The following is a 12,107-nucleotide window of genomic DNA, read 5'->3' as shown; positions in this document are numbered from 1 at the left end:
ATTACATTCTTTATGCATATGATTGAAACGTCTGTACCTCAGTGAACCCATTTAGGCTCCACCTCAACAATTCACTGACACTAAGTTTAACTATAGAAGGCAAGGCAATGATCAAGAATTAAATATTTGTGGACCTTTTACACCGAGAGCTGGTTTAATGTCGCCCACACTGTGGCTGGAAACATGACTGTTGGGCCCACAATCATGGCAGAGGCTCCCCTGTCAGCCTGTCAGTGATGGATAAACATCCACCAATTAAATGGGAGGACGGAAGGTGCTGGTGCAGGATTCCCAGCTGGCAGCTGGGAATTTGGCCCATTCCAATAATCCTGAGCCCATTTCAATTTAGTGGTGGCTCAGGGATTAAATGGAGGGTACGTGGCCTTACTGTGCCCTTGGAAACCCACCCAGAAAACCTCCCGATGTCAAAGTGGGGTTGGGTCCCTTGCTGCCAGACACTCTGTGCCTGATTGAGTGATCTGGCATTAAGTTGTGGTTGGGGGAGGTTGCTGAAAACCAACCCCTTGCCCTTGCCTCTGATCCCTCTGCACCGCCACCCCACAATTCCCACCCCACCATCACTCACCTGTGACCTGGGAGTCCATGTTGATCCTGTGCCTTGGGTGCCTGCATTAGCACCAGCACCACCTTTCGCGCTGGCATTGGCAGCATGAGGAACTGCCAGCCTGTGATTAGCTGGAAGCTCTTGGGGAATTTCCACTTTAATCATCGATTAAAGGCGACAAAGTTCAGTTGGATGTGACCTTTATTTTTGGAACTATGAATGCCGTTTCAGATCTAAAATGGCATCCAGGCTGTGTACATCTATCTCAGTGCTGGACACGCCAGACACTATTTTTGGTGAGGTCATTGGCACAGGTCTTGAGAGTCTGCGCAGGGAGTGTATACAGTAGGCATAACATCAGCCAATGCATAACATTGAATTGAATTTAGCAATGCTTTTTCAACTTCAACGCTTCAGGTAATCCATCTCTTAATCCCGCACAGTGCTATTTAAAGAGGTCATTAACCATATTAAAGTCCGTTGATGATAATTTCTACTTTAGTTGCTGAGTTAGTAAAAGCGTTTGGAACTTTGCACAGTTACATACAATTAGTGGTGTGTACCAGGAGTGGTGTGGCACATGGTGAAGGCCTTAATTTTAACTTTTAAGATTCAGCTCCCGCCACTTGCTCCCAGTAATTGGTGCTGTATTTTCCATCCCTCTTGACCTGCATATTGACAGGGAGAAGGAACAGAGCAACACAGAGGAGGCCAATCTGCTTGAAGAGGAGGTAGAGGAGAAGATGATAGGTTCTCAGCCAGAGGCCATTTCCAGGGTCTTCAGGAACAGCTTCATGATGGCAGCAGTCAAGCATTCCTTCCAGCAAGCTGTACTTGCAGACATTCAGTCTGAGCTTCCATTGCAGCACCCAGATGCTGGGTGACTTCTGCTTATGTTGCATTGACATCAGCCATCAATCACTGCACCATGGCTGGGTCCACACATGTGGTGGTGGACTGAGTCACCAGTTCCACACTGGAAAGGATGGACCGCAAGCTCTTTGCAAAGCCACGTGCAAGATTGATGCCAGACTCCTCCATGCTTCTTTGACTATGACCACAGGCTTTCTGGTTGGTCTACCAATGCACCAAGGAATTCTCTGTGCATGCACATTGGCCTTTTCCTGGACGCCACCCCATTAAAGTTATCATTTGAAACCTCTGGAGTAGAACATGCATGTGACCTCAGCCTCCAGCAAATTGGCACACGAGTTATGGTCACTCCAATGACGCTGACCATTGTCTCCCCTAATGGGGTGAGAACATGCCGCCCGCCAGTTAGCTCCTATGCCTCTGGCTTTTAAAAAAAAATCCAATTATGCGACGCGGGTATCGCTGGCTGTGCCAGCATTTATTGCCCATCCCTAATTGCCCTGAGGGGGCAGTTAAGAGTCAACCACACTGCTTTGGGTCTGGAGTCACATGTCGGCCAGACCAGGTAAGGATGGCAGATTTCCTTCCCTAAAGGACGTTAGCAAACCAGATGGATTTACAGATACAACAATCAACAATGGTTTCATGATCATTATACTATTTTAATTCAAGATTTATTTTTATTAAATTCAAATTTTGCCATCTGCAGTGGTGGGATTTGAACCTGGGTCCCCAGAACATTATTGTGTGTCTCTGGTTTACTAATCCAGTGACAATACCAATACGCCACCACCTCCCCGCTTTCCTGTCCTGCAAGTGGGAGTGAAGTATGTCAGTGAGTTGTGATGCAATGTGCTTGGATGACGTGGCTGTCAAGTTTGAATAGTTGTGTAAGCCCTGAGATGCGGGTGTGAGATTTGCAGTAGTACTACGCATGAACATAAGGTAAAGCATGAAGATGACTCATGAATATCGAAGTTGTGATTGATACAGATTGTTGGTAGGTCAGTGATGGGGATGTGGTGCCCACTGCAGTTTTTGAAGCTTGTGGTGGGATATGGCATTTTGAAGATGCATTCGCTGACCTTGACCACTCATGTAAGGTAATTGAACTGCTTGCCACACTGCATCGAGATTCTTGGGGCTGGACTGCTGGCACTGACTATGGTGACTATCTGCTCCCATGACCAATGCAGTGTTCGGAGGGCTTCCCAGCCCTTGTGGATCTTTTTCCTTCTGTCCAATTCTCACACAAAGCCCTTCAGCGCAAAGTTGGATAATTTTGGTGCCCTCTCTGCCATTTGGCACCATAGTCACGCTTCTTCCAGCTCCTGCTCCCCTGAATGTGCCCCTCCCATTAGAGTGATGTAGGCTGGCTTTAAGTAGTGCAGGCTAACTCCGTCTCCTTCTCGAATGTACATGCACCCAACAGCATGCTTAGTACTGGCTGCACGCTGCAATTATATAAATATGCAGGCAGCACAAAATGTGTTTTGCTGCCTTGCATCACAGCAAATGGGTGCTAGTTAATTGTGACCTCTGTGCCTGTTTCTGAGACTTGTTGACTTTCATGACCAGAGTCTTTCATTTTTATGAATGCTCTTAAAATAACATTCTAAACTTAAATAGCAAATCAGACTTCATATAAATCCACTTAACAAATATACTATAACAAGAATAAAACTAGGATAGGAATTAACTTGTACAAAGGTATGTTTTAAGCAGAGAATTCAGCAATATAGACATGTTCCAGCTGATTCAAAATTTCTTTGGTCAAATCCAGGGAGATACCATTTAGTGTAGAGTTTGAAAGAGGCAGAAGTAGAAAAAATCGCATGGCAATGCTCCTTCTTAAAGATTGCACAGAATTAAGACAGTATAAGACCAGCAAAGTTAATGAAGCAAATCTCCCATTAGCAAGAGAATGAGGAAGAATAGAGAATACGTGGAAAATAAGATCACAGGAAGCATGAGTAATATCCCACTGGATATGTGCTCATATCACTGAAATACCTTTCTTCAGATTTAACCTTTACACTACCAGCACTTTCGCAAAACTGCTCAATCCCTACGTGAGCTAATTCTATTGTTCAGGGTTTCACCAACCTCGGGGAGCCAGGGAGGGAGGTGCAGGGACCAATAAAACTGTAGGGATCATGGTCAGCTTTGCTCCACAATGCACTCCTGCTGGTGGGACAGTGATGGGACTGGATGAAAAGTGGCTACGCTCAGCCTGAGGCAGTTTATATAATTAAAGGCCCAATTAGGGCCCATTTTACATTTCTGTAGGCAGGGCAACACACCCACTATGTGGGGAGGCCCAGGTAAATGGAGAGGGGGGTTACTTTACTAAAGAAGGGACCACGGGCTGAGAAATCAGCATCCGTAGCCCCATGAATACCCCGGAGGGGTTTCCCCTCCGACTCTCAGCCCGGTGAAATTCTAAGATTTTTATTTACTTTTCTGCCCAGCTCTCGAGGTCCCTGCATTCCTCAGCCGCAACCACCTTTCCCGGTGGCACTATTGAGGCTTTAGATCTGCCAACTCCTGCAGCACCAGGAGTCCACGGTGTCTTCAGTTGGATGGTGGGCCCATGGACAGCCAAATAGAAGGCTGCCTGTGGTAAAATTACCGAGCAAGTCCTGTTGTCAGCAAATGCAGGCTCAGGCCTGCTTTTTATCCCACTGCCCACTCACACCATGCTGCTGAAAAACATCAACGTTATAGTAAGAAACTTGCATAAGCATGGAAAGTGTTCCATCTTGAATTCAGGGTCTTGTTGGGGTTTCTTTCGGGTTTGCCTATTGCCCTAAGAATGCTACCTTAGACTGTCATTCATTCTTGTTTATTTACAGGTTTGTGTACATCTCAGCATTCTACATGAGGTTCTACTTGTGCTTTCCACCAGATATCAGTTACCTAGAGATGTGACATTGTATCATAATTACATCAGTAGTTATATCATTATCAGATGCTCTGGATGTTGACCCTTTACTCTATGGGTGTGAAGCGGACTGAGGTTAAAGTCTACGTAACAGCGTGTTTAACGGGGTGTTTCTCGGCGGCTGCAGCCATACAACGGCATTTTGTCAGGTTTTCTTGGCCCCAGCCCGTATTTAGAGGGATTTCCTGCTGGTGAGCTGATCCCGCAAGCAGAATAGACTGTTGCAGCTCAGGGAGCCATTTTTTCCAGAAGCCCGATCTTCCTTTACATTGGAGAGGCCCCCGGGAACTCCCCCTCATCCCCCCCGTACTTGACAATGCCCCCCTTGACCCGACCTCTGGAAGTTCCAGCCTGGCACGCTGGTAGTGCCCCTGGCAGTGCCAAGGTGGCACTGCCAGGGTGCCCAGGTGGTACTGCCAAGGTGCCAGGATGGCAGTGCCCAGATGCCACAGGGAGTGCCTGGTTGCCACCCTGCTCTGTTCCCGACAACCTGGGGGTCTCCAATGGCCTGGGAGATTCACCACCTAGATATTGTTACGCCTGATCCACGTTTGTATGGACCAGTACTAAAGGACGCATGGCGATGTTTTCCAGGTATGGCCGGTGAGACCTGGGTGCTGAGTGAATCTGGTGTCCAGGTATTTAAGGCTAATTTAAATATTCAGATCTGGATCTTGCCCAGTGAGGTTGAGATCCAGATCATGCCCATGCCAGTGGTTTGTGCTGCTGTTGGCTATTCACTGCACACATAAAGCAATTTGTGGTGGATTCTTCAATGGTGTGACTGATGCCTGGCCATTGGACTGACTGCTGACTTCTTGCTTGGCACTTCAATATACCCAAATTACCTTGATGGAGTTTTTTGCACAATGTTGCATTGAAGTGTTTCGGGGATGACTCGTCTGTCATTAAAAACTATGAAATAATCTATAATTGTGAGATGTTTTCCCTGTTCGAAGTATTGATGAAGTACTGAGTTGTCAGGTGTATAATATTTTAATGCACTCGTCATCCTGCTGTTGTGCTTGCTGAATTTCTTTGTAATCTCTTCTCCGTGGCTGATAAGTGTTTAGTAATGAGTGATGTATATGCTTCCACTTCCTCAAGAGAACTCAACTCTTACTGTCTCACTCCTTCCACTGGTATTCTTGATATTGTATTTGTGGAAGTCTGGTACTTCCTTTGAACATACTCAGTAACTGAATTGCTGCTCATATAGTCTAATATGTTGAATAATAGGCAATACTTTGCAATTTCCTTTAGGTTAAGAAGAGTAATGAAAGGTTTGTGGTCGGTTTCAATTTTAAACATTAATCCCATGGCAAAATCAGCGAATTTCCCGCTGACCCAAGTGGCTTCTATTGCTTCTTTCTCAATGGTTACATATTTTGAGACATAATAAAATGGTCAACTTTTCCCATCTTTTTGAACTTAAAAATACACCGTCCCTAAGCCTGTAGATGATGTGTCTGCTGTTATTGAATATTGTTGAATATTTTGGATTGCAGTGTGCTTGAATATCTGGTTAAATTTGGAGATTTCTGATCTTGTCAAAAGCATGTCGGTGGTCCACATTTTAGCACCATTGTTGACCTTGCCTGTACAGCTGTTGTAACAGCTTGTTGATCTCCGCCAGATTTGGGAGGAAGTTGTCTACTTGGTTGACCATCTCAAGGAATTTTCATAATTCTGTGTTTGTTCTAGGCTGTGGGAATTCTTTAACGCCTTGGTTTTCTGAAGAGTCAGCTGTAATTCCCAAAGTTTGCACAATGTGCACTGAGGATTTATTGCAGGCTTTGCATAATCACATTTGGCTCTTAATGTCAAACCAAGAGCCGTTCGATACCGTTGTGTTTCTCGGCGCTGCGAATGGCGGGAAACATCTGGCTAAACACGCTCGCTGTGGTACTTCATTCCCATTTAGTTAAATCGCGCCCACTTTTATTTTGGAATATTTTCGGCACAGATGTAATTCTAAATGGCAACCTGTTAAAACAATAACAGCCAAAAGTAGTCAGCAACCTGGATTCTTTGTCTAGAGACCAAAAGCTTGTGAAGAGGCTGCTTTTTGCTAATTTGGTGAGACTTTTATCCACGGATGTCATCGGGTGGATTTCACACTCCACTGACATATTTATGGAGATTCTCATTGAAGCATTAGGTTTTTATGCTGTGACCATTCCAGAACACCACTCATCGGTATGGTTACTGGGGAGAAAACCATTTTTTTCGAACATGCGTTCAATTTTGCTGTTGACTTTATTTAAGTGTGAGTGAGGGGCTTTCCTCGCTCTGAAAAGTCATATTAGCTTAGTATCTGCCCTCAGGGTTACATGATATCCTGTCTTCGGCTTAACAATATTTTAGGCCACTTTATTTAATCAGATAATACTTGGCTGGATTCTCTGTTCCCAATGCAATGAATGGAGTTTTGGCTGTGCGCCATATTCTCCGTTCTCTCTGGTAGTGGTAGCAGGGCCTGTTCGCAACAGAGAGCCCCGACCACTGAAACACCTGCACTAGTATCAAGCTTGAATCCTATGGAGTGACCATCAACTTTTAATTTGATTCTCCAATAATTATTTTCTGCTTTATTAACTCCTGCTGAGAAGGTTATTTGTTTTTTCTGTGTCACTTCCACTTCTTGTATTTGATTTGGCCTTGTTATTTTTTTTCTTTCTTCTTGTGATCTACTTGTATTTTAGATTGCCAGTCTTATTTTTGAAGTGTCCTAACTTTCACCAATTGTAGGGCTCTGTTGCCCCTGCTGGGCATTCTTCACATTTGTGCAGGGTTTTCCCACCACACTGAGAGCATCTCAAAATGATGGTTGGCTGCTTGCAGGCTTTCGCTTTTCTATTGGTCATATGGGGATGGATTCTCCGATTTTGAGGTTATGTCCAGAGGAAGTGTCTCGTTTTACGATGAGAAAGTTGGTGCCGCCCCCGCACTGATGCTCCGACTGGTGAGGGGCTAGCAGCCGCACCATGAAAAACGCACGGCCTTCCCAATATAAACGCCTGGAAAATTGCCGGCTCCATGGCCATGCATCCACACGGCGACAACCTGCAGCAGTCGCACGGTATAACATGGCGCCGGCTGCGCGCAGACCCGACCTGCCAGATTGTGTCCTAGACATCCTCTCGCCACTCCCGGGCCGCCCCCCACCAGTTCCCCAGACCTTGCCGAAGCCCCCCCTCCCCCGGCCAGCAGCATGGCTCTCCCTGACTATGGCGGTGCTGGACACAGTCCGCAGTCACCACGCCAGGCTCACGAAAACTGAGAGCACATGCCCCCCGTGCCATCGAGAACTCAGCCCATCTGGGACACAGCATCGGGGGACGGCCTTCGGTAACGTCCTGAGGCCGGCCCAACGGTGTGCGGCCTACTCCTTGACGGGGGGGTGGAGCATCTGTGGGAGGGATTCTCCCTTGCCTGAAGCTTATATCGTAATTGGCGATCGGGCAGAGAATTCATGTTTACGACCTAATCGGGGGGGGTTTGGTCGTAAACAGGAATTCTCTACCCGATCGCCGATTACGATATAAGCGACTGGCAATGGAGAATCCATCCCACAGAATGGCTTCATGCCTTTGGTTCCAAGGAATGTCACTTTCCCCATTAAGAACTGCTCTGTTTGTTTACTAAACTTGGTCTATCGTGCTGCCATTGTGAGAGGTAAATGTTCTCTCATGAGGAAGAGATCTGATAAGAGTTGGTGAAAGGGAGAAGATTAAAATATAAAGGGACAGAAAGAGAAAAGTTAAAAATGGAGAAACATGTGAGAAAATGGAACAAAAGAAAGTGAGCGCGATTTAACTAAATGGGAATAAAGTCCCACAGCGAGCGTGTTTAGCCATGTGTTTATCGGCATTCGCAGTGCCGAGAAACACAACGCTATCGACGGCTTGACATTAAATGCCAAATGTGATTATGCAAAGCCTGCAATAAATCCTCAGTGCACATTGTGCTAAAATGTGGACTAACCTGATCTGATAAGACCCTAACTACTACATGATCACGTATTAATTCATCTCACAGAATCCTGTAGTTGCAATTCTCCATGAGTCTATACAGGTCATTTATGAATGAGCTCAAACATACACCCGGTTTTTGTTTCCTCTTACTACTGCTTCATGATCAAGATTCTTGAACACTGAAGTTTGCATCGAATGCCTCATTATATGAGTTTGAAGCCTCACTGATTCCTTGTCTTGCTGTTGCGTTGTCTGCATTAGTCCCTACCGCACAGAGTAAAGTACTGACCTGATCCCTTTGTTCTTCCTTATTTTTATTATCTGGAGAACCTCTTCCTCAAAATGTTCCAGTGCTGAGCCTGTTGTGAGCCTTCAGTGCTTTGGAACGGTTCAGGGAGTGGCAATGTAGAGTCCATGCTTGGCCTAAGCTCTGGATCTTTTCCTGCTTCAGTAGTTTGGCTTGTAGATTATGATCTGTATGCACTGCTGGCAGGACTCCAGGTCTGTGTGCCTGCTTGCATCTGCCGCATCCACTGTGCACCATTCCCAGGTGAGTCTTAAACCTTTTCTCTTTTTGTCCTTTTCCCAATTATTTGTAAGTCTTTCAGTCTGCAGTCTTCTCGTGTTGTTTTTCTGGATCTTATTGCTCTATCTGCTGCCACCATGTTTTGTCTTGAATTCAGGGTCTTGAAGGGGTTTCTTCAGAGTTGTCCTAATAATTCTACCATGGACCATTATGCAAAAAGTATTCTTATTCACAGATCTATATACCTCTCCCTACTCTACAGGAGATTGTACTGCTTCCCACCAGGTCTCAGTCTCAGTCATGGGACATTGCATCACAGTTACACAGTAGTTGCATCAATAACTGGTGGCCCACATGTAAATCCTTTACTCTATGAAAAGTAACTTTGCAAAATTAACCAGATGCTTTCTTTCATTCCATTTTCTCACATGATTCTCTATTTTTAACTTCTTTCTCTTTCTGCCCCTTTATATTTTAATCCTCCCTTTCACCAACTCTGACCTATCGTTCCTATTTTCTAACTTTTAAAGTCTTTTACTTCATTGTTGTAACTGCTTTCTTCATCTTCCCTTACACAAAATGTATAATGCCCCAAATTTAAAGTTGGAACTTTATAACTGGTATAATGCAATTGAATTTCTTCAGTGTATTCTTTATATCATTTGGAAATGTTGATTAAAATGGATCACAAGAACTGAAAACTGATGAAGACTGCTCATAAAGATTGTATTTCTTTCAGCCACCAGGAAAAACTAATATTATAGGAATAAAGGGCAAAAAAGGTTTAGCTACACCCAAGCCAGGTAAGCCTTTTCAATATAGTCAATTTGCTGTGTAAAATGATATTTGTATTGGACTTTCCAGTAATAGGGATGTGCATAATTAACGTAATAAACGCACCAACTTATCAACTTCACAAAGCTGAATTTTCAAATTGTGAAACAAAACTGAAAGAGGGCATTATTCCCCTTTGTCTAATGTTTCAGCTAACTGCATGGTTTAACTTTAAGACATGCTACGGCATATTTTTTGGCTGACATTGTTCCTGTCGGAACACTTTTTGCTTGGGTCAAGTTCCTACAAGAGTTGATTCAACTCTCCTGTTACCCTGATTATTAAAAAGTATGTTTAATTTTCAATTTGTGGTGAATCTAGAAAAACATGATGGCTTGGCATTGTGACCATTTTATCATTGTTCATCTTGATAAGGTAGCTGTGCAGACTGGAAACCCCAAATCGTTCCGAAGCAACCAGTCAAATATACTCTCCAAAGTCCAAACATGGCCTTTAGTTTAAAGAATTAATCCACCAGCTGCTTCAAGTAGTTACAAGCTTCCTCTGATTGATAGCTATTTACAATATTAGAATTAGCTGCAACAGCCCATTTAGAAGATTTGCCTTAAGTAGTAGTTTCACAGCCTAACAACATCACAGTCTATAGTCTACCCATCAAGCAGTAAATGTTAAAAGGGATCCTTTATATAAATATATAAACATATATTATATGGTGGAGTGGGTGGAGGGGCTGGGGTGGAGGGTGGAGGGGGTGGAGGGGGTGGAGGGTGGAGGGGGTGGAGGGTGGAGGGGGTAGAGGGGGTGGAGGGGGTGGGGGGTGGAGGGTGGAGGGGGTGGAGGGGGTGGAGGGTGGAGGGGGTGGAGGGGGTGGAGGGTGGAGGGGGTGGAGGGTGGAGGGGGTGGAGGGTGGAGGGGGTGGAGGGTGGAGGGGGTGGAGGGTGGAGGGGTGGAGGGGGTGGAGGGTGAAGGGGGTGGAGGGGGTGGAGGGGGTGGAGGGTGGAGGGGGTGGAGGGTGGAGGGGGTGGAGGGTGGAGGGGGTGGAGGGTGGAGGGGGTGGAGGGGGTGGAGGGTGGAGGGGGTGGAGGGGGTGGAGGGTGGAGGGGGTGGAGGGTGGAGGGGGTGGAGGGTGGAGGGTGGAGGGGGTGGAGGGTGGAGGGTGGAGGGGGTGGAGGGTGGAGGGGGTGGAGGGTGGAGGGTGGAGGGGGTGGAGGGTGGAGGGTGGAGGGTGGAGGGGGGTGGAGGGTGGAGGGGGTGGAGGTTGGAGGGGGTGGAGGGGGTGGAGGGTGGAGGGGGTGGAGGGTGGAGGGGGTGGAGGGTGGAGGGGGTGGAGGGTGGAGGGGGTGGAGGGTGGAGGGGGGTGGGGGGTGGAGGGGCTGGGGTGGAGGGGCTGGGGTGTGGGGTGGAGGGGCTGGGGTGGAGGGGCTGGGGTGGAGGGTGGAAGGGATGGGGTGGAGGGTGGAAGGGGTGGGGTGGAAGGGGTGGCATGGAGGGTGGGTGGGGTGGGGTGGGGTGGAGGGTGGGTGGGGTGGGGTGGAGGGTGGGTGGGGTGGGGTGGAGGTGGACAGGGTGGGGTGGAGGGTGGAAGGGTGGGGTGGAGGGTGGAAGGGTGGGGTGGAGGGTGGAAGGGTGGGGTGGAGGGTGGAAGGGTGGGGTGGAGGGTGGAAGGGGTGGGGTGGAGGGGGGGTGGGGTGGAGGGTGGAAGGGGTGGGTGGAGGGTGGAAGGGGTGGGGTGGAGGGTGGAAGGGGTGGGGTGGAGGGTGGAAGGGGTGGGGTGGAGGGTGGAAGGGGTGGGGTGGGGTGGGTGGGGTGGGGTGGAGGGTGGAAGGGGGGGGGTGGAGGGTGGAAGGGTGGGGTGGAGGGTGGAAGGGGTGGGGTGGAGGGTGGAAGGGGTGGGGTGGAGGGTGGAAGGGGTGGGGTGGAGGGTGGAAGGGGTGGGGTGGAGGGTGGAAGGGGTGGGGTGGAGCGTGGAAGGGGTGGGGTGGAGGGTGGAAGGGGTGGGGTGGGGTGGAGGGTGGAGGGGCTGGGCTGGAGGGTGGAGGGGCGGGGGTGGAGGGGCTGGGGTGGAGGGGCTGGGGTGGAGGGTGGAAGGGCTGGGGTGGAGGGGCTGGGGTGGAGGGTGGAAGGGATGGGGTGGAGGGTGGAAGGGGTGGGGTGGAGGGTGGAAGGGATGGGGTGGGGTGGAGGGTGGATGGGGTGGGGTGGAGGCTGGATGGGGTGGGGTGGATGGGGTGGGGTGGAGAGTGGAAGGGGTGGGGTGGAGGGTGGAAGGGGTGGGGTGGAGGGTGGAAGGGTGGGGTGGAGGGTGGAAGGGGTGGGGTGGAGGGTGGAAGGGGTGGGGTGGAGGGTGGAAGGGGTGGGGTGGAGGGTGGAAGGGGGTGGGGTAGGGTGGAAGGGGTGGGGTGGGGTGGAAGGGGTGGGGTGGAGGGT

The 12,107-nt window shown here is 48.5% G+C and overlaps 1 protein-coding gene across 1 annotated transcript in view; it reads left to right on the top strand.

Annotated features, from left to right (window-relative positions):
* Positions 1-12,107, top strand: part of LOC119968873 (target of Nesh-SH3-like) — a 371,610-nt gene that overhangs the window by 109,732 nt on the left and 249,771 nt on the right. The window contains exon 7 of the mRNA XM_038801796.1: positions 9,625-9,688. Within this exon, the coding sequence (XP_038657724.1) occupies positions 9,625-9,688 (64 nt within the window). The remainder of the gene's footprint in view (positions 1-9,624; positions 9,689-12,107) is intronic.

This window comes from Scyliorhinus canicula, chromosome 7, assembly GCF_902713615.1.
Source record: "Scyliorhinus canicula chromosome 7, sScyCan1.1, whole genome shotgun sequence".
Taxonomy (NCBI): Eukaryota; Metazoa; Chordata; class Chondrichthyes; order Carcharhiniformes; family Scyliorhinidae; genus Scyliorhinus; species Scyliorhinus canicula.
Note: the sequence above shows the minus strand (reverse complement) of the source record. Positions and strands in the feature narration are given on the sequence as shown.